The 21543-nt window shown below is 46.5% G+C and overlaps 1 protein-coding gene across 4 annotated transcripts in view; it reads left to right on the top strand.

Annotated features, from left to right (window-relative positions):
* DUS2 (dihydrouridine synthase 2) overlaps positions 1–21543 on the top strand; it is a 33225-nt gene that overhangs the window by 5768 nt on the left and 5914 nt on the right. For all 4 annotated transcript variants that reach the window (XR_016035792.1, XM_055412479.2, XM_055412478.2 and 1 more), the window contains 9 exons: positions 5328–5373; positions 7678–7769; positions 8970–9013; positions 10182–10242; positions 14426–14473; positions 16774–16839; positions 17022–17092; positions 19033–19119; positions 20434–20602. Coding sequence is in view for 3 of the 4 variants with exons in the window: in XM_055412479.2 (XP_055268454.2) it covers positions 5328–5373; positions 7678–7769; positions 8970–9013; positions 10182–10242; positions 14426–14473; positions 16774–16839; positions 17022–17092; positions 19033–19119; positions 20434–20602 (684 nt within the window). In the remaining variant the exon portion in view is untranslated. The remainder of the gene's footprint in view (positions 1–5327; positions 5374–7677; positions 7770–8969; positions 9014–10181; positions 10243–14425; positions 14474–16773; positions 16840–17021; positions 17093–19032; positions 19120–20433; positions 20603–21543) is intronic.

Here is a 21543-nt window from a genome sequence, read left to right as displayed (position 1 = left end):
TGAGCCCTGCTGCTGCTGCTAAGTCACTTCAGTCGTGTCCAACTCTGTGTGACCCCATAGACGGACGCCCACCAGGCTCTCCCGTCCCTGGGATTCTCCAGGCAAGAACACTGGAGTGGGTTGCCATTTCCTTCTCCAATGTGTGAAAGTGTAAAGTGAAAGTGAAGTCGCTCAATCGTGTCCGATCCATAGCGACCCTGTGGACTGCAGCCTACCAGGCTCCTCCATCCATGGGATTTTCTAGGCAAGAGTACTGGAGTGGCTTGCCATTGCCTTCTTCGAATTGAGCCCTGAGTACTCGGAAAGGCACAGCATGGTGCCTGGTGCCCCCTGGTGGATCCAGAGTTGCTCTGCAGGCCAGCCTTGTGATGCTCTGTCTGTGTTCACATGAGGTGACCTATCTTTAAGGTTAGTCAAATTGCTTCACCCACCTCTCAGGATCTAGTGTGGGACCTTGGGTAGTCCATGTGTACAGGCACCTTCTTAAAAACCCTGCAAAGCCCTCAGCAGCTGTAGGTAAAGAAAGGATGAACCAGCTCAGCAAAGGTTAAGGTTATTCCCCACCAAGGTCTGCCCTATTGACGGAGTTTTCTAGGAGTTAGTTAATCAGATGTCACATACTTATTCCTTTCTATTATTATAAAAATATTGTTGTAACATTGTAAAAATGTTATTACAATGGATAGATGGACCTAGAGATTGTCCTACTGAGTGAAGTAAGACAGACAAAGACAAATATCATGTGCTACTGCTTATATGTGAAATCTAAAAAAATGGTACAAATTAACCTATTTACAATACAGAAAGGGTCACAGATGTAGAAAACAAACTTATGGTTACCAAGAGGGCAAAGAGAGGGGGATACATTGGGAGATTGGGATTGACATATACACACTGCTATATATAAAAGAGGTTACTTATATAATAAGAACCTCTTATATAGAATAGGAAACTCTGCTCAATACTGTGTAGTGACCTATACGGGAAAGGAATCTAAAAAACAGTGGATATGTGTGTAAGTGTAACTGATTGACTGTGCTCTACACCTGAAACTAACAACATTGTAAATCACCTACATGCCAATAAAAATGAAATAAAACAAATAGACAACAACAAACAAACCAAAACAAAATGGGACTCTAGTGGCCCAGACATGAGAGGACACCTGCCCTTTAATAAGCAAGATGAAGGGAGAAGACAGTGGCCTTTCAGTTCAGTTCAGTTCAGTCGCTCAGTCGTGTCCGACTCTCTGCGACCCCATGAATCACAGCACGCCAGGCCTCCCTGTCCATCACCAACTCCCGGAGTTCACTCAAGCTCATGTCCACAGAGTCGGTGATGCCATTCAGCCATCTCATTCTCTGTCGTCCCCTTCTCCTCCCGCCCCCAACCTTTCCCAGCATCAGAGTCTTTTCCAGTGAGTCAACTTGTCGCATGAGGTGGCCAAAGTATTGCAGTTTCAGCTTTAGCACAGTGGCCTTTAGAGACCTTGATTACCAAAATGGGTACTTAAATTTTTTTTTTTATGGTAAAAAACACATAAGATTTACCATCTTAACTGTTTTTAAGTGTACAGTTCAGGAGTTGTGAAACAGATCTCCAGAACCTTTTCATCTTGCAAAACTGGAACTCTATACCCATTAAACAACTACTCCCCTTTCCCCCATCCCCAACAGCCCCTTCACCATTCTACTTTCTGTTTCTATGAATCTGAATACTTTAGATACCTCATGTAAGTGGAAATATGCAATATTTGTCTTTTTGTGACTGACTTATTGTGGCTCAGCTGGTAAAGAATCTTCCTGCAATGTGGGAGACCTGGGTTCAATCCCTGAGTTTGGAGGATGCCCTGGAGAAGGGAAAGGCTACCCACTCCAATATTCTGACCTGGAGAATTCCATGGACTGTATAGTCCGTGAGGTCACAAAGAGTTGGAAACAACTGAGTGACTTTCACTTATTTTATTTAGCATAATATCCTCAAGGTTCATCCGTGTTGTACTATGTGACAGGTTTTCCTTCCATTTTTAGGCTGAATAATATTCCATGGTATATGCACTGCATTTTGCTTGTCCATTCATTTATCTGTCGATGGACATTTGGTTCGGTTTTATTTCTTGGCTATTTTGAATAGTGCTGCTGTGAATGTAGGTGTGCAGATCCCTCTTCGAGATCCTGCTTTCAGTTCTTTGGGATGTATATATCCAGAAATAGGATTTGCTGGATCATGTGGTGGTTTTCTCATTTTTTGAGGCATCTCCGTGCTCTTTTCTCTGTCTTTTGGACTATTTTACACTCCCACCAGCAGTGTAGTTTCTGAAGTCTTTCCTAACACTTATTATTTTCTCTTCTTTTTTAATATTACTCATGCTAATGGGTGTGAGGTGATAGCTTGTTGTGCTTTTGATTTGCATTTCTTTGATGATGAATGATATTGAGCGTGTTTTTGTATGCTTCATGGCCATTGGTGTACCATCTTTGAAGAAATTTCTGTTCAAATCTTCTGCCCAGAATGGGTAATTTTTTAAAACTTACAAGGAAATTATTTATGGAGAAAATTGCAGGAATGCACAAAGAATATCCATATACCATTTACCCAGATTGACCTACTGTTAACATTTTGCTTGATTTGTTTTATAATTTGTTCTTTCTAATATATGTATTTTCTCCATAACTATTTGAAAGTTTCATATAGTATGATGTATTACTTCTCAAATACTTTATGATATTTTCTAATAATAAAGTCCTTTTTTTAAGATTTTTTTTTTTTTGGGTGTGGACCATTTTTAAAGTCTTTATTGAATCTGTTACAATACTGCTTCTGTTTTTTTTTTTTGGTTTGTTTTTGGCCCTGAGGCATGTGGGGTCTTAATTCCCCTGATTGAACCTGCACCCTGTTCATTGGAAGGCGAAGTCTTAACCACTGGATTGCCTTAACCACTGGGAAGTCTCTTTCTGTCTTGTTTTCTTTGTGATTGTTGCCAGCCTAGTTGCAGTGAAATGGTATCTCACTGTGGGTTTTTTTGTTTGTTTTTAAAGATAGGTTCTATTTATTATTTTTTACCACACTAGGGATTGAACCCAGGCCCTCGGCATTGAGAACGCAGAGTCCTAACCTCTCGACTGCCAGGAAATTCTCCCCATTATGGACATTGCGGTTTTGATTTGCATTTCCTAGTAATGATATTGAGCATCTTTTGCTATGTTTATTTTCTATTTATGTATCTTTTTTGGAGAAATATCTCTTCATATCTTATGCCCATTTTTAAATTATTGTTTTTTTATTCTAGGAGTTTTAAGAGTTCTTTATATATTCTGGATATTAGACCTTTAACAGATATATGATTTGCAAATATTTTCTCCCATTCTGTGGATTGTCTTTTCAGTTTCAGTTCAGTTCAGTTCAGTCGCTCAGTCGTGTCCGACTCTCCGCGATCCCATGAATCACAGCATGCCAGGCCTCCCTGTCCATCACCAACTCCCGGGGTACACTCAAACTCATGTCCACAGAGTCAGTGATGCCATCCAGCCATCTCATTCTCCGTCGTCCCCTTCTCCTCCCGCCCCCAACCTTTCCCAGCATCAGAGTCTTTCATTTATTTATTTTTTTAAGACTTCATTTTAATTTTTTAAAATGTTATATAAGTATAATTGATTTACTTTATTTATAGTATCCTGTGATGCACAAAAATTTTAATTTTAATGAAGTTCAATTTATCTAATACTTTCCTTTGTTGTTTGTGCTTTTGGTATCATCTCTAAGGGGCTTCCTTGGTGGCTCAGATGGTAAAGAATCTGCCTGAAAAGCAGGAGAACAAGGTTCGATCCCTGGCTTGGAAAGATCTCTTAGAGAAGCAAATAGTTTGGAGAATTACATCAACAGAGGAGCCTGGCAGGGTGGAATGGAGGAGATGAAGGTAGCAGGCCATAGTTCAGATATAGGAAAATAATATCTGACAAAAAAGGAAGAATAAACCCATACATGATAAGGCACTTGAAAATTAAATGCTGTTCAACCATTTGGTAGCCATATGAATAAAATAATTTGCTTGCTGGAGAAGGAAATGGCAACCCACTCCAGTATTCTTGCCTGGAAAAGTCCATGGACAGAGGAACCTGGCAGGCTGTAATCCATGGAGTTACATGACTGAGCATGCAAGCTTGAGGAGGGTGGAGGGAGGTGGGCTGATAGAAATAAACTGGTAGAACTGGAACAAAAAGCAAAACAAGAAGATAAAAACCAGTTGAAATTATATTCTTAACTGTGATGGAGATAGATTTGGGAACTAAAAAGCATTGTTTGTGGCAAAATTCGAGTTGTCTCTTCTATAAAAATTAATATATGATAAAAATTGAGGGAATGACATGGATATAGGAAAAATAGTTGTGATAATTGAGGTAGAAAAATAATATCCTATTTGACAAATAATAGTTTTTTTTCTGCACAACTTTTATAGATGTAACTCAGTTTGGTAGGAAGATACACAGATGATAAACTCTATCGCATGGAAAAACAATGTTTGTTTTCACCAATGAAGGAAATACAGTGAAAAAAAAAGAGAAAAACCTGTGAGGTTCTACATTAAAACCAAAGAACTGACTAAAATGAATAAAATTGATAAACAATAGGGTTGAGGACGTGTGGGTGAGCAGGCACGTGTGTGGTTTCACTGGTGACAATTGAAATTAATTTCTCCACTTAACAATCAGCCGAGCATCTGCTGCGTCTAAGGCATTGAAGCAGCTTCACCAGATGTTCAGTAAGCACTTGCAACATGCTGGGCGCTAGTGACACAAAGATGAACGAGACTGTGTCCAAGCCCCAGAGGCTCTTCGGGTGTAATGGGGAGACAGAAGAGAAAATAAGACATTTCAAGGGTCATTTTGCCTTGGCTGCTCCTCTCAGGTCCTCACAGCCCACCTTTGTGTGAATCCAGAACCTTCCTCAGGGTGTTCATCATCTAATGGTAAAGGAATGACGGGTGCATCTGTAACTAGCATACAGAAAGGAAGTGGTCCAGCTGTGAATGTGGACGTGGCAGAGGGTTTGAGGAATCCTGAGGAGGACAAGTTGCTGCTGCCAGGGCTGGGATCCCAGCAGTAGGGACCCCAGCTCACTCTCACTTTCACTCAGCTCGCTTTCCCCGACTCATTCTCAGCCAAAGCTCAGCCTGGCTGCAGCCCTTTCCATAAGCACAGGTCACTCAACGCTGCCCACTTATGCACTGGCCTTCTTGCCTACTCCTGCAACCAGGATCACTGGTCTTCCCTGCTGTACCCAGGACCTGTGTGTCTAGGACTGACATGTGTCCTTTGATTCCTCTGCAGGAACTGATCGACCTCAAGATGCTTCAGTGCAAGAGAGTTGTCAATGGTGAGTGCAGCTGTGGTCCTAGGATTGTGTGTGTGCTCAGTCATGCCCAGGCTGTGCTAACATTGCCTTTGCCTGGGTGTCAGTGTCCTCTGGTGCTCCTTGCTTGGCTGTGTCATTTTGTGGCTCCTGTGCTTTCTTGAGTAGGGCTTCCCTGAGGGTTCAGTTGGTTAAGGATCTGCTTGCAAATCAGGAGACCACCTGCAATGCAGGAAACCCAGGTTTGACCCCTGGGTCGAGAAGATCCCCTGGAGAAGGAAATAGCAACCCACAACAATATTCTTGAGTGGGAAGTCCCATGGACAGAGGAGCTTGGCGGGCTGTGATCCGTGAGGTCACAAGAGTTGAACATGACTTAGTGACTAAACCATCATGGTCTCTTGAGAATAGTCACTGCTCTCCAGAGACCACGACAAACTGCCAGTTGTGAAGCAGGCTGTGAATACCTTCTACCTGCAGGCTTACTGGCATGTGAATCACCAGGTTTTGTAGTACAGGTGACCCCCTTGGGATCAGGGTGGCTTTAGCACTGATCCTGACCCTGCTGCTCTTTGACTGTACCCTGGGGCAAGTCACATGACCTCTCTGCCTCAGTGTCTTTAGCTATAAAAGGAAAATCACAATCCCTGCTTTATTTAAATCATAGGGTTGGAGTGAGGATCAAATAAGATAAGGGACATGTAAGTACTTTGCAAATGGAAGTAGTTGTGCTAAATTGTGGTTTTGCTTATACTTTATTGATAAGGCTGATTCTGCTTTATTGAGAATTGTGGTATTGTTTGAGGTTTTTGAAATGTATACACATTTGTGAAATCTTAAAATAAGTTCACTCAAAGTTTTGTCAATTGCATGTTTAATTCTTTTAGATATAACATAAAGAAAATATATATCTAAAAGAATTAAACATGCAATTGACAAAACTTTGAGTGAACTTATTTTAAGATTTCACAAACGTGTATCAGTTCAGTCACTCAGTTGTGTCTGATTCTTTGCCACCCCATGGACTGCAGCATGCCAGGCTTCCCTGTCCATCACCAATTCCCGGAGCTTGCTCAAACTCATGTCTATTGAGTCAGTGATGCCATCCAACCTTCTCATCTTCTGTCATCCCTTTATCCTGCCTTCAGTCTTGCCCAGCATCGGAGTCTTTTCCAGTGAGTCAGTTCTTTGCATCAGGTGGCCAAAGTATTGGAGCTTCAGCTTCAGCATCAATCATTTCAATAAATATTCAGGACTGATTTCCTTTAGGATTGGCTGGTTTGATCTCTTTGCAGTCCAAGGGACTCTCCAGAGTCTTCTCCAACACCACAGTTCAAACGCATCAATTCTTCGGTGCTCAGCTTTCTTTATGGTCCAACTCTCACATCCATACATGACTACTGGAAAAACCATTGACTTTTGGTTTGTCAGCAAATGTCTCTGCTTTTTAATATGCTGTCTAGGTAGGTCATAGCTTTTTAAATTATTACTCCTGAAATAAAACGAGCAAGCGTCTTTTAATTTCATGGCTCCAGTCACCATCTGCAGTAATTTTGGAGCCCAAGAAAAGAAAGTCAGTCACTGTTTCCATTATTTCCCCATCTATTTACCATGAGGTGATGACTGGATGCCATGATCTTCATTTTTTGAATATTGAGTTTTAAGCCAGCTTTTTCACTCTCCTCTTTCACTTTCATCAAGAGGCTGTTTAGTTCCTCTTTGCTTTTTTGCATAAAGGTGGTGTCATCTGCATATCTGAGGTTATTGATATTTCTCCCAGCAATCTTGATTCCAGCTTGTGCTTCATCCAACCCTGCATTTCGCAGAATGTACTCTGCATATAAATTAAATAAGCAGGGTGACAGTGTACAGCCTTGACATACTCCTTTTCCAATCCTAAAAAATGAAAATTCCACATAATCCCATGCTTGAAGAGTAATCACAAAGAGAAAGGACATGTACTTTTTACACACACTTGGGATCATGATACACCTTTTTTTTTTTTATTTTTGGGGGAGAAAGAGGGCAAGGGCCCTGTGAATGGCTGCATGCCACCATCCCTCTCCCCATCACCAGGGACAGAGGGAAGGACATGGGCACGGACATGTGACAGTGGCAACAGGCTTGCCACCGGCCCGCCAACCACGCACGTACGCCCCAGGAAAGGGGATGACAGGGCCTCCCTGCGACATCTCCGGTCTCTCGTTCGCGCCCTGCCTCTCCCCTGTTCCCTGTCCCAGCCCATGGGCAAGGCCCATGGCAGGGAAATGATGCACGTTTTGTCCCTTGCTTTTCTATTAATACGAAGACATTTGTGTTTTCTTGCAGAGGCGCTCAGCACAGTGGACTTTGTTGCTCCCGATGACCGAGTGGTCTTCCGCACCTGTGAAAGGGAGCAGAGCAAGGTCATCTTCCAGATGGTAGGACATCCCAGGGCCGAGCGCACTTCCCATCTCACTCCCTGGGACGGGGGAGTGTTACATTCCTGGGCTCTGTTATACAGTGGCCTTCAGTCTTCCTGAAGATCCTGCATTCAGTGGTTTCAGAGATCTGCTCGTGAGTGATTACACTCTTGGAGACAGTTTATGGAAATCAAGCTATTAGCGGTCTGTTACATGCTTCCAGTCTCAAATTTAATTTCCTTCATTGTAGGGATTATCTGTTTATCATGACTTATATGTATTTTTATTCCCTAGCATCAATTGTTCAGATCATAGTCTTTGTTTTGTATAGTCTATATATATTTACCATTTAAAGAAATTAGGTTTCTTCAAGAATAGTTTTTGGGAACTTCCCTAGCAGTCTAGTGTTTAAGACTCTGTGCTTTTACCACAGGGGGCATGGGTTTGGTCCTTGGTTGTGGGAGTAAGATCCCACATGCCATGCAGTACAACCAGGGGAAAAAAAAAGAATGGTTAGGATTTGTGTTAAAGTCATAGGGATTCTGTCGTTCTCTCACTTTGGGCATTTCTCAGTATTTTTTCAGAAATACTTCCTGGATAACATTTAGGTTTGTTAAAAAAAAATCGATAACAGGACTTTCCTGGTGGCCCGGTGGTTAAGAATCTGGCTGCCAATGCAGGGGACATGGGTTTGATCCCTGGTCCAGGAAGATTCCACATGCAGAGGGGCAACTAAGCCCATGCACTACAACTAGCGAGCCCGTATGCCCTAGAGCCGGTGCTCTGCAACAAGAGAAGCCATCTGCTTGCTGTAACTAGAGAAAGCCTGTGTACAGCAACAACAACAACAAAAAATTAAAAAATAATTTGTATCAGTGAGTAACCATATGATAAAGTAGATATAGAAGAATGTTAATTGTAGAATCTAAGTGGTGGGTATATGAATGTTCACTCTAAAATCTTCCCAACCTTTTTGTATGTTTCAAAGTATTGACACCATGGATGACATTTTCTTAGCTCTCCAGTGAGCCAGTCCAGTGGGCTAGCTATTTGAGAGAATAACACCTGGTCTGCACTTGCTGGTGTGTGTGTGTGTGTGTGTGTGTGTGTATTTGCCTGTGTATGCCCGTGCATGTGTGCATGGTTTGCCTGAGTGTGGTTGTCTGTGCATATGGACTGTGTCAGGGCCTTGGTTGATATAGCCTCTTGTTTTCCCAGGGGACTTCAGATGCAGAGCGAGCCCTTGCTGTGGCCAGGCTTGTGTAAGTTCTTCCCTCTTGGGGGACTGCCTTTGCCTCTCCTGTGGGCCCTGAGGTCTTACTGTTCCCTGTGACCTTGGAGGTGACCATCCTTCTGCTTCCTAGTCCACTACCTTCTGTTTTCAGGTTAAGAGGGTCATATTTCCTTCTCTATTTGTGGTGAATAAGGGCTGCCTCAGGTGTGATGTGAACCCACTCTTTCTGGACCCCAGAGAACCTTTGGGTGGGAGCCTGTTTGTTAGTGTTTATTTATGAGGCTTCTTTTCTGGAGACTACCATGACTATGAACCCTGAGCTTTTAAATCTCATGAAGTGTAAGACTTACTGCTTTCTAAATTAATGAAGGCAGCAGAGTAATGTGGTTCAGGAGATGGGCTCTTGTGTTAGCTCTGGGCTGGAATCCTGACTTTGCTATCTGCTGATCGTATGACCTTAGATCCATTATTTAACCTCACTGAGAACTTAGGTTTTCTCATCTATAAAATGAGATCAGTAGTCCTACCTCCCTCTGGCATTACAGGGAAGGGTACATGCGATGATGCATGTAAATATCTTTGCAATATGTGGCATGTAGTGAGTGCTTGGTAAGTTGTTAGCTCTTGTTATTAATTACAATGAAGGTGAAAAGAAACTTGGGTAGTAGTTGCCACTGGTCACAGACAAGTAACTGTGTATGTACCAGATAATAAGGAAAGGGTCCTTTCTACATCTGAGGACTGTTTGGAGGAAGCTAACTATGCAGCAGAGCACACCAAGACAGTCCCCGACTTCCACCAGAACTAGTGCTCTGGGAAAGGGCTCTTGTGCCCAGGTCACTTTTGTGCATCGGAAAATGGCTTTCACTACCCAGTTAGGACTGGAATTCTGGGATGAAGTTCCGTGTGGCTGTCACTCAGTACTTGAGTCATCTGATACAACTCAAAGCTGGCAGAATCCTCTGCAGCTAGCCTTTCCTACATGTGTGAGCACCTTATATTCTTCTTCTGGAGCTCTGCCCAGGAGGAGAGGCGGTTGCATATTTTAGAGACAGAATTTTTCATTTCCTGTCCCTGAGGGTTGGTGTGTTTCAGAGAGCCAGTAAGGATTTCAGGAGCACAGACCCATACCTTTGACTTTATGTCCTACCCTCAAGTTGAATGTTTATTACCTTTCCTCCTTCATGTTTTTCCAGAGAAAATGATGTGGCTGGTATTGACGTCAACATGGGCTGTCCTAAAGAGTACTCCACCAAGGTAAACTGCTTTCATTGTACTCTTCACAAATTTAGGGTGCAGATTAAAGGAGACTGACTGGAGGTGACAACTAAGTACAGTGCCTGACTCTGGACTATAGTGCCTGATCCTGTACTCACGAGCAAGAAGCTCAAGAGGATGTTATTAGATCAATTGGCAAAATTGGAATAGAGATGATGGTCAGTTCAGTTCAGTTCAGTTCAGTCGCTCAGTCGTGTCCGACTCTCTGCGACCCCATGAATTACAGCACGCCAGGCCTCCCTGTCCATCACCAACTCCCGGAGTTCACTCAAACTCATGTCACAGAGTCGGAGATGCCATCCAGCCATCTCATTCTCGGTCGTCCTCTTCTCCTCCCGCCCCCAACCTTTCCCAGCATCAGAGTCTTTTCCAGTAAGTCAACTTGTCGCATGAGGTGGCCAAAGTATTGCAGTTTCAGCTTTAGCATCAGTCCCTCCAATGAACATCCAGGATTGATCTTTAGAATGGACTGGTTGGATCTCCTTGCAGTATAAGGGACTCTCAAGAGTCTTCTGGTAGATGAGCTAAAAAATACTGTATCAATGAAAATATATGAAGTTGATAAGTTCTGTGGTTATGTAAGAATATCTCTATTGGAAAATACACACAAATATTTAGGGGTCAAGGACTATGATGTATATATGTATATATATATATATATATATATATATATATATATATAATTACCCTCAAATGATTCAGGATAAAAAGATTTTAATTTTATTTACTTATTTTTGTCTGTGCTGGGTCTTTGTTGCTCCATACTGGCTTTCTCTAATTGCAATGAGTGGGGACCACTCTCTAGCTATGGAGCATGGGTTTCTCATTGCCATGGTTTCTCTTGTTGCAGAGCACAGTCTCTAGGGCCTGCTGACTCAGCAGTTGGGGAGCAACGAGGCATGTGCCATCTTGGTTTTGGAGGTGGTTTGGAGCAGATGAAAATGCCTTAGTTGCCCCGAGGCATGTGCAATCTTCCTGGATTAGGGATTGAACTGGTGTCCCGAGCATTGGCAGGTGGATTCTTAACCATTGGATCACCAGGAAAGTCCAGGAAAAATTTTAGATGTGCATACACATACACATGTATACATAAATAAATATTCACACATACACAGAGCACTCGTGCCCAAGTAATAAATGGTGTAAATGTTAAAAGAAAAATGTGAACAGAGCTCTTTTTCATGATAAAAATAGAGGATGCAATATATGTATCCCAATTGTCATGTCAGAAGAGACCAGACAGGACTGCAGTGGAAGCTCTGAGAAAGGAATAGAAGGGCAGCCCTTAAACACAGGCTCTTGTGGGGAAATGTGGTCCCTGAGGAGGAGGCTTGGGACCTGGCAGGCCAAGGGAGTGGTACAAGCTGGGACCTGGAGGCCAACATACAGTAGAGGCAGGGAACCTCGATTTGACCAGAGGGTTGAGAAGTGCGAGGAGAAGAGGCAGCAGAGGAACATGTGATTGAAAATCTTGGTTGGGACCAGGTTGAACTTTGACTTTTTAGGTATCTCTGACCTGTTTCAGAACAGAGAAGGCCTTTGATCAGAAACTTAGTCTCTTCCCCCAGGGGAAGCCAGCATTGCTAGTTTCTTGTGTGTCTTTCCAAATATATTCTATAAATAGAAATGCTAATCTAGAAGCCATGTGTCTAGTGGATTCAAGTGTAAAGAGGCTAGAGGTCGGGACACAGATATCTGAGATGAATGTCTTGAGTCCACAGGAGAAGCCAAGGATGGAGAGGAGAAAAGCCAAATTGGGGCTGAATTTGACAGTGCTTGGCTGGCAAATGATCACACTGGGAGTGGGAGGTGGGGTGAGTTGTCAGGGCAGAGGGAGGATAGACTGGCAGCCAAGAGGATGGTTGTTCTCAGTGTCATTGGGACTGCTGGAGGAAGAGGTGGTTTGCAGAGGATGTAAAGGGCAGCTTGGAGCGAACTGGGTGTAAGGCACCAGAGCGACTCCTGCAGGGTCACCTTGGAAACCTGATCATAGGGTGCGAGGCTCTGCAGTCTAGCTGTGGCAGATTGTCTCCATAGCCCACTGCCCAGAGTCTGCTCTCAGGAGTTGGTTGGCCTGAGGACCCTTGCTTTAGGCCAGGAGGCTGAGACAGCCTGAGGGAAAGGCCCTTGGGATACTTGAAAACCAGAGGACCTTGTGGGTGGCTGCTTCAGGGAATTGTGGAAATTTGCCCTTGTCTCTTCCTAAGTGGCTCAGTGGTAAAGAACCTGCCTGCCAACACAGGAGACACAGGAGATGCAGATTCAGTCCCTGGGTCGGGAAGATGCCCTGGAGTAGGAAATGGCAACCCGTTCCAGTATTCTTACCTGGGAAATCCTATGCGCAGAGGAGCCTGGCAGAATACAGTCCATGGGGTGGCAAAGAATTGGACATGGCTGAGCATGCACGCAAGGAGTTGAAAACGTCAGGCTCTGTTTTGCTACCTTCTAATTATTCTCTCATGCACCTGAGTTGTGTACGGAGCAGAGCTGAAATGGTTGGAATATTCCCCTTGACATGGAGTGAAAAAAGCAAGGAGCAGAATCATATATGATGTGTCACCATATCTGTGTGGGAAATGGGGAATGAATATATATATTTACACTTCTTTTTATATATTTGGAAAGATATACAAGAAACTGGTGACACTTGTTTCCCCTGGGGAAGGAAACTAAGTTTTTCTTTAGTTTTGCAGAAGAAATAAGGTTCCCTTGCAGGGGTGTTACTCCAGATAATTAACAAGGTCACAGCACTGGCACTGACCAGTCGGAACAGATACCTCCCAGTGTGCTGTACCCAGTACCTGCCAGCTGAATATCTGCTCTCTTCTTATGGTTCAAAAATGGAAGTCATATTAAAAAAATAAATTGAATAGTTTTCTCTCCTTCTAAGCAGGGAGAGTTCGTACTCTTCATCCTTTTGAACCTTTAAGATTTTTAATATGTTGCCTATTCAAAAAAGCAAATTAAGAAGTTAGATAGAAAGGAAAGAAGGAGAGGGAAGGAGAGAGGAAGGAAAGAAATGCCAGTTAGAGAAGCCATTGCTGGGGACGGAGTGGAGAGACCGGAGTTTAGATTCTGCGATTCCATAAGGAAGGGCTGGATTGTGTGCGAGGTGAGGGACAGCAGAGCCAGGGTGAGTGGCCAGGGCTTCCTCGAGGCCTTTAAGGTTGTGTCTGAGGTAGTCCAGGGCTAGAAGCCCTGCTCTTCCCATTCTCCTCTGAAATGCAGACTCAGTCTGTACTGGTTCAGCATTCTCTCTAGTTCTAATGTGTATTTCTGAAACATGACATTAAACTGTAATAAGTAAATTTAAACCTCCTGAGCACATTCCGTGAACATTCATTAGTTTGTAGTTTATATACTGACAGGATACATTTATTGGATTTCTTCCCTTCACCTCATTCTGAATGGATTCAGATTTTTAACATTCCCCCCTCTTCTGATTTTTAAAGTAATTTATACCATTGTCCAGAACTTGGATAATATAGAAAAGGACAAAAACAAAACAAAACAAAAAGCAAAAACAGGAAAATCATCAGTAATCTCACCATCAAGAGATGACGACTGTTATTCATGTTGAGATTTAAGTGGCTCTGGGGATTGTTGGTTTCCATTAGTTGGGGATTTTGTTAGAGTTTGACATTGGTCTGAGTGCTCAGGACTGGGGGGCCATTGTTGCTGGCAGGGGAGCAGGGCCTGGACATTATTGCAGCTTGTGTGCTTCTGTGGGGCTTTGCTGGCAGTGGTGGCAAGTGACAGTAGGAGAGGAATAAGGTAGATTTGATCTCATTTCAAAGGAAGACCAATCCATTTTTTTTTTTTAAGCGGCTTGGAAGCTGGTGGGGTTTAGTTTATTAAGGCACTGAAACCCTCGGTAGGAAATGGGCAGTACTGAAAAATGATTTTTTTTAGAGCCCTTTTTCAGGTAGACCTGCGGGTCTTGCTAAGGGGATCAGAGTGACAGCTTTTAGAATTCATCAAACTGATCGCTTGTGTTATGGGCACGGATGCTGCTGCTTTCTTGCTTGCCCAGGAGAAGTGCTGATCACCAGTGGACCTTGGTTTCTGGGAGGCAGGTGCTGAGGTGCTGCCAGGTTGCCATCCCACAGGGAGGAGCCGCCTTCCTCCAACTGTAAGAGCCCCTATGTGTGCTTTTCCTTAGGGAGGAATGGGAGCTGCCCTGCTGTCAGATCCTGACAAAATCGAGAAGGTAAGTCTTGCCCTTGAGAGGTCTCTTAAGCGTGCCTGTGAGCTAGAGCTGTTGGGAGCACCTTCCCTCCCCTCCCTTGAGATTGAGAGAATCACTCACTCCACCAGGGTCTGGAAATTTTTTAAAAGATTTCCTGGTGATTTTGACATGCAGTCAGATTCAGGAACTCCTGAGCCATCTTGCAGCAGCCTTGGTGTTCCTGAAAAGCCCAGGGCTAGGGACATGTCAACTGAGAGCCAAGGGCCCTGAGGACTCATTTAGAACCACCTCTGTATGCCTCTCTTCCTTCTGAGAAGATCATGAGAGCACAGGTCAGGCTATCTGTGGGTTGTGGACATGCTCAGTGGCCACGTGTGTCAAGGCATAGGGGATTGGCCTCTCCCAGTGGGTCCCCTGCACACTGACAGAGTCCACCATCAGTATGAGAGCAAGCCAAGCTAGGGCCATACAAGGTAAGTTGAATTAGTCCCCCCTGGTCTCCTTCCCCTGGGATTCTGGTGGCCAGGTTTACAAGGCGTTAGGGCAGACTGATGTTTGCCGCCCGGTGTTGTGAGCTGCCAGGGCATGTAGGAATAACATTTCTGTCACACTGCATGCACCTTTGACTTTTCTCTGTGCATTTGCCAGCTTTCTCCTTGCTGTTCCTGTCAGCTACTTTGATTTTCTTTTCCTCCTCCATCCCCACTTCCGTCTCTGGGCCTTAAGCCCCCCTAATGCCTCCCACGTGCTCACGACATGGGATAAGGCACCACTGATAAGAGGGGCCATTGCCATGTCAGCAGCTCAATCTTGTATATTTCTCCAGCCCCACTGTCTCTGGGTCTAGGAAATCCAGCATGTTTGTGAGTTAAGGGCCTTCTCATTTTTCCTGGGTATGGATAGGCACAGCAAATGACCTCAGACACCTCTCTGCAGGCTGGAGTGTATGCGGACAGTTGTGGGTATCCACCCTTAGGGGAGGGGCCTCGATAGGGGGTGGTTTTCTTCACAACATGTACATGTTGGCATTTCTGTTGTCCTCTGGCCTCCTGGCTTCTCCCACCTATGCTGTTAGCTCTGTCTTCACTGCTGCCCTTCTTTGGGCACGTTGCACACAAGAGGCAGCAGAATTCACAACTCACCTCAGAAGCTCACTTCATTTCTGTCTTAACTTTAAGTGGCACCTGGGCCAGCAGGCCCTGTCTTGCCTGTGATCTGTCCCAACAGCCTAGCCTCTTGGTCCAATGTCTCCTGGAGGGCCCTGCCTTAGCCTGTCCCTGAGAGAGGCCTCCTTCACTGGTTCTTGTAACCCGGCTGTCTGCTGCCCGCTCCTGTCTAGAACCAGACTGGCAACGGCTGCCTGAATGTCCCCTCTGCTCTGCTGGACAGGGATCCAGTTTCTTGGAAGAGGGCTCTTGGGATCACCTTCCCTCTAGCTTGCCTGGCCCAAAATTTTTGATGAGGGAAGAAGATAAAGATAGCAAGGACACAGACATGCAGTGTCATGTACCCCTTTCTTGATCTCTGACTCTTGGTCTGGTCTTGTTACTTCCCTGACACTTTCCTGTGTGACTTTCTTGATCTGTGTTTGGAGTCCTTTGCAATTAATGTGCAGAATAAACCCTTTTAAGTAGGATAACAATGTTGTCTTTTCCTTTCCTGGTTTCTCTGCTGTATATCTGACTCCCCAAAAGGGAGGACAGGGCTGAGGACCTGTTCAAGCTCTCCTGTTCCTACACTTGGCAGACCCTGGCACAGCACTCGGGGAGCATGCCTTCAGACAGGAATGGAGCTGTGAGCCATGTGTTCTCAACCAGCGTTAGGCCTCAGAATCCTTTTGAGGAGAGAACATGTTGGACAGAGTCTTTTGAAACCATATATTCTTAAGCCCTGCCCCTGAGCTCTGCCTCATTCAGGAAAGATGAGGTGGAATCTATGATTCTGCGTTTCTTAGGCCCTCCAGGTGATTCTGATGTTTGTCCCAGCAAAGGATCACACTGTGTCCTGCACAGGCATGTATGTAGATCCATACATACATTTATTCCCTCACTCATTCATTTACCAGATATATGTATACTGCTATGAGCCAGGTAAGGGACTGCTGGGGCTGGGGCTCTAGTGGAGAAAAACGGTGAGCTCATTCCTTCACGGAGCTTCCATGTAGATGGTGTGCAACATATGCATTCACGTGGACCCACACGTGAACGTAAATGTGTCTGTGCCACTGGGCCACACGGGTCTGGAGTGAAATTCATCAGTACAAGCAGCTGTGGTGATTATTCTGGAAAAGGCAGATGTTCTTGTGTTCTCCCCTACCATAGATCCTCAGCACTCTTGTGAAAGGGACGTGCAGACCTGTGACCTGCAAGATTCGCATCCTGCCATCGGTAAGGATGGTGTGTTACACCTGAAGGTCCATTTTCTCTAGAGATGTTGGTCGGGGGGTGTGAATGATTCTTGCGGGGGCGGGTCAGGTTTGGAGGAGTGGAGAGATCTGAGCCCACTTTGGGAGCTGGCAGCTGCTCCCTGTGTGGCTGCAGTAACCACACTGTGTGGCCCCATCCCTCAGCTGGAAGATACCCTGAGCCTTGTGAAGCGGATAGAGAGGACCGGCATTGCTGCCATCGCGGTTCATGGGAGGTGAGTTGTCCCCTTGCTAGTGACTGACTTGCAGGGAGGTCCTCAGCCATTTTGATGCGTTTTCACCAGACCCCGGGCACCTACCAGCTTCTTTTCTATGTACCCAGCCTAGCTCTGCTTAGCTCTTTGACACCCCCCGAATCTGGAGAGCAGTCCAACCCTTTCTGGGGTTGCATTTTTCTTTGTTTCATTCACTGAGCATCTACTGGGTGGTAGAGACTGCACTGAGATACAGACACACCAAAGGGAAGGAGAAACACCCCCCTACCCTCAGGATGTGCAAGTGCTAGAGATTGAGTGATTTGCTCAAAACTGGGTTGTGCAGTCAGGAAGTGGTGGAATTAGAACTCTGCCTCTGAATCTCATTTTCTTTCCACTACATTCAGCACTAGCTTTTCTCCAGAATGACCCCAGGCAGACTGCTGTTCTTTTATAGGCACCACCTCTTTTGTCTGCCCTCTTTTGACTACCAGTTGTCGCAGGGACTGCTTTAAACCGTCCTTAGGTCTGTAGCGAATGTGTTCTCTGCTGAGAGCTCAGGTGTTGCTGAAGGCTATCCTTGGTTTCCCAGTCGAACTTGCTCCCTGTGTCCAGGATATACTTGTGTACCAAATCCCAGGTTGCAAATGTCAGCTGGAGTGACCTCCCTTCTGAGTGATGTTCCTTGTGAGTTCAAGGGTCTTATAGGAATAGCCCATTTCTTGCAGGTGTGTCTATTACAGCATTTTCAGAGAAGGGAACCCAGAACTTCAACATATAAAAACAGAGAAAAGCAGAGCTGTGTGTGTTGAAGCCATCATGGGGAGGTGAAAGGCCACACACCTGTACATACACACCCCTTCCAGAGGCAGCAGGCTCTGGGCTCAGATGCCTGGCTTCAAATCCCAGCTCTGCTGCTGGTTGGCTGTGTGTCCTTGGATAAGTTATTTAACCTCTCTGAGCAGTCCTCATTTGGAAATTAAGATAGTTTCTGCTTTATAGGGTTGTTGCGAAGCTTTTATGAGATTGTGAATATACAGTCTTGGCATAGTGCCTGGCAGATAGTGTTCTCTGAATAAATAAAGCTATTCCTTTTTCCCAATAGTTGGAAAGACTAGGAAGACAGAATTGGGCAAGTTTAAAGAGGGACTTTCTGTCTATCAAAGCTTTTAAGAATGGGTTAGAATTGGGCTGCTAGGGATGTGGGAAGGTGGAGGTAGAGGCTGGATTGATGGGACTTTCTTGGGCCCTGTGGCCCGTGACACTTTGGTTGAGTAGTATAGCAGAGGAACACCATGGACAGGGCCTGGGCAGGGGCTGTTTGGTTGGCCATCTGGTTCACCCATGAGCATAGCTCAGGTTGGGGTTTACCTTAGCATCCCTAAGACTCACTCACTCATACACAGGAACTTCTTGCAGCTGATCTTAGATTCAGGGGCCTCAGGCTGTGGCCCCACCTCCCCATGACCCTTGGTGACAGCCATGGTCTGTGGCCTGCCCCGTGCCAGGTGCCTCTCCCCAGGATCAGCTGCCCAGCTTGACTTCAGCACAGGCAGCTGTGTGGGAGTGGCCCGTCTGAGCGGTGGCAGCTGTTCCCTGTCCCTCGGAAAGGGCAAGACCAGGACAGTAGGGGCAGCATTCTTAGGGCAGTGTTCCTTATCTCTGGCAGAGGCGAAGAGAAGTTGGGGGTGGCCATGTGACCACCCTCATCAGCTCCCGATAGCCACGCCTCACCTGCGGGCCTCTGAGGGCTGGACTCGGTGTGTACCCGCGCTGCCTCTGCCTCCTGCAGCCGGGGTCAGGGACAGTCATGCCCTGTAGCCTGGAGCCCTGTCCCTTCTGGCCATGTAGCCTTCCTGAGTGCCAGCAGGGAGGATTGTTGGGCCTGGCTCACGTCACTGGGGCTCAGTGTGATGTAGCCTTTGGCACTCAGCCCCCAGCCCCATCTCTTTATCTCCAAGGAAGCGAGAGGAGCGGCCCCAGCACCCTGTCAGCTGTGAAGCCATCAAAGCCATCGCCGAAACCCTCTCCATTCCTGTCATAGCCAAGTAAGCCTCCCTTCCTCCTTGTTTGTTCTTTTATGCCTCATTTTACTCAAAGGGACTTGAACTGACAGAAAATGGAATGAGATAGCATCAAAAAAATGACCCTGAGGGAAAAAGACGACAAGAATGTGGCAAAAATGAACTTGGAAACAAGGCTGAAAAGTGTCCGTCATGTCCCTTGGCCTCTGGTGAGCGGCCGATGTAAGTCTGTGGTAGGCAGGGGCCCAGGGCATTCTGATGGAACTGTTGAGGTGGGAGCATTTAGGGAGAGAGCAAGAAAGAGGCCGCCGAAAGGCCCCCGGGGAAGGTGGCGTCACACCAGGGCTAGGTGTGTAGGGTGTAGGGGGAGGCAATCCATGCCAGAGCACAGAGAGCCACGGCTCAGGGGCAGGAGGCAGGTCACAGGCCAAAGCCCAGATCCTGGCAGGTGTCGGGGACTGATGACCAGCCTGCCGGCTCAGCAGTAGGACAGCAGTGTCCTGGTGTCACCGGGGAGCTGGCCTGTGTCAGCCAGTTGGGAGTCCAGCTCAGCCCTGTTCCTGCCCAATGGCAGGTTGGAAACAGAGAGGTTCTAAAGCCCTGATGAAAGTCGTGCCTGCCTGGAGTCAGAGTGGGAAGCTAAGGCAGGGGTGGGTGGGTGGGGGGTGGCAGCCAGGCCCACTTTGTCCAGGCCAGGGTGGGTTAGTGGTGGCTGGGAGAGAGGGTGGGACTGCTTACAACCCTAGACTCTGCTACCTGAGGGAGCTCCTGCACCCCCATCCCACACACAGTGCTATCTCTGAGCTAGGGGCACCACTTGGCTCCTAATGAAACAGACAAAGAACAGTTTCCAAGTGGCCATAGCATGGCCCGAAGGGAAGTTGCGACCACACCAGGCCTCCTTCCTTCTCACGACCGCCCTGCATCTGTTCCCTTTCTAGGGTTTAATTCAGCCATTAGTGGGCATGTAGGGCCCCAGCCTGGGGCTTTTCCTGTCATCCCTGTATCCACGTACAGATACCTGTCCTTTGGACACGGACTGGCTTAAGTCACTGTTGAGGATGGGGGGCTGGGGAGGGTAACTGTTCTCGAGTACCTGTGAAGTGCCAGGCATGGTTTGGGCTGCTGTACTCTATTATCTCACTCCATGTTCCTGGCCCCGCAGCAGGGTGCATGTTGTACTCTCCAGTCTCCGAAGCTGTCATAGCTGAAGGGCTTGGCCAAAGCCACATACTTAATAAGCAGCAGATTCAGGAGTTGCCTGTTTCTGATAATGCTGGTACGAGGCTGGGGCTACCCTTCACCAACCCCCCACTCCCGTCGGCTGTTGCTTTTCAGTGGAGGATCTCATGACCACATCCAAGGGTATTTGGATATAGAGGACTTCCGACAAGCCACGGCAGCCTCTTCAGTGATGGTGGCCCGGGCGGCCATGTGGAACCCATCCATCTTCCTCAAGGAGGGCCCACGGCCCTTGGAAGAGGTCATGCAGAAGTACATCAGATACGTACGTCTACACACTTTTTCACAGCAAGCTTTTCTCTCTTGTCTGCCCGCTTTCTGCACAAAGTGCTTTGGGTGAGCCTCCAGCCCCCGCAGCCTGTGTGGTTCCTCTCCTTTTCTTTGTCGTGTCGCGAGGCATTGGGTTTTCCTGGCTGCAATGTGAAGTGTGGGCTGCTGGTGGGGAGGGGGTCATGGCCCCACCACCACCCCCTTCTAAAGCCTCCAAGGTGTGGGGGTCATCGCACAGGCCTCTGGATCCAGGATGCTGCCGGGGCCCCTAACCCATGATACCTTTCTCTAAGTCCCGGTCACCCCTCTGCCGCCGTGTGCACAGTGCCAGTGCCAGTGGCTAGGCACGTCAGCAGCCACAGCCAGGAGGAGCCATCATAGCGGCTGTTGCTGAGGACAGATTCTCTCCGTAAGGACATGTCACCTGGCCATCAGTCATAATCACTTCTCAAGCTCTTCTCTTGTAATTCCCAGAAAGCAAAAAAAGGAATAATGTAATTCCCAGTTAGGTTACTTCCTCTGACTCAGGAAGTAGCCTAACTTTAACCCTTTCCTTGGGAAATGGCTTTTTCTTCCCACCAGGATGGTGATGATAGTGCCAGGGCATTTCCTGTAAAGGAGTTTTTTGTCACCTACTGTGTCTCATTGGCACAGCCCTGGCACCCTGTGGGACTCTGTGACCAGCTGTGCGTGTGTGACTGTTGGCTGAGACAGTGCGTGGTCCACAGACTCCCACCCTCCTCTTCAGTCCTGGAGTCCCGCACCAACCTGGGGGGTCAGGAACTTCTCAGATTCTCAGGTGGCCATGACCATGCCTGGGCAATTATGGCTGCCATGACATGTGGGTGTCCTCAGTGCTGAGCAAGCTGGGGGTGGGGGAGGCACTGAGGCCCGTGCCCAGAGCCGGCAGCCTCTGTTCTCAAGCCTCTTCTGCTC

This window comes from Moschus berezovskii, chromosome 22, assembly GCF_049115385.1.
Source record: "Moschus berezovskii isolate FMDL1 chromosome 22, NW_MosBer_1.0, whole genome shotgun sequence".
Taxonomy (NCBI): domain Eukaryota; kingdom Metazoa; phylum Chordata; class Mammalia; order Artiodactyla; family Moschidae; genus Moschus; species Moschus berezovskii.
Note: the sequence above shows the minus strand (reverse complement) of the source record. Positions and strands in the feature narration are given on the sequence as shown.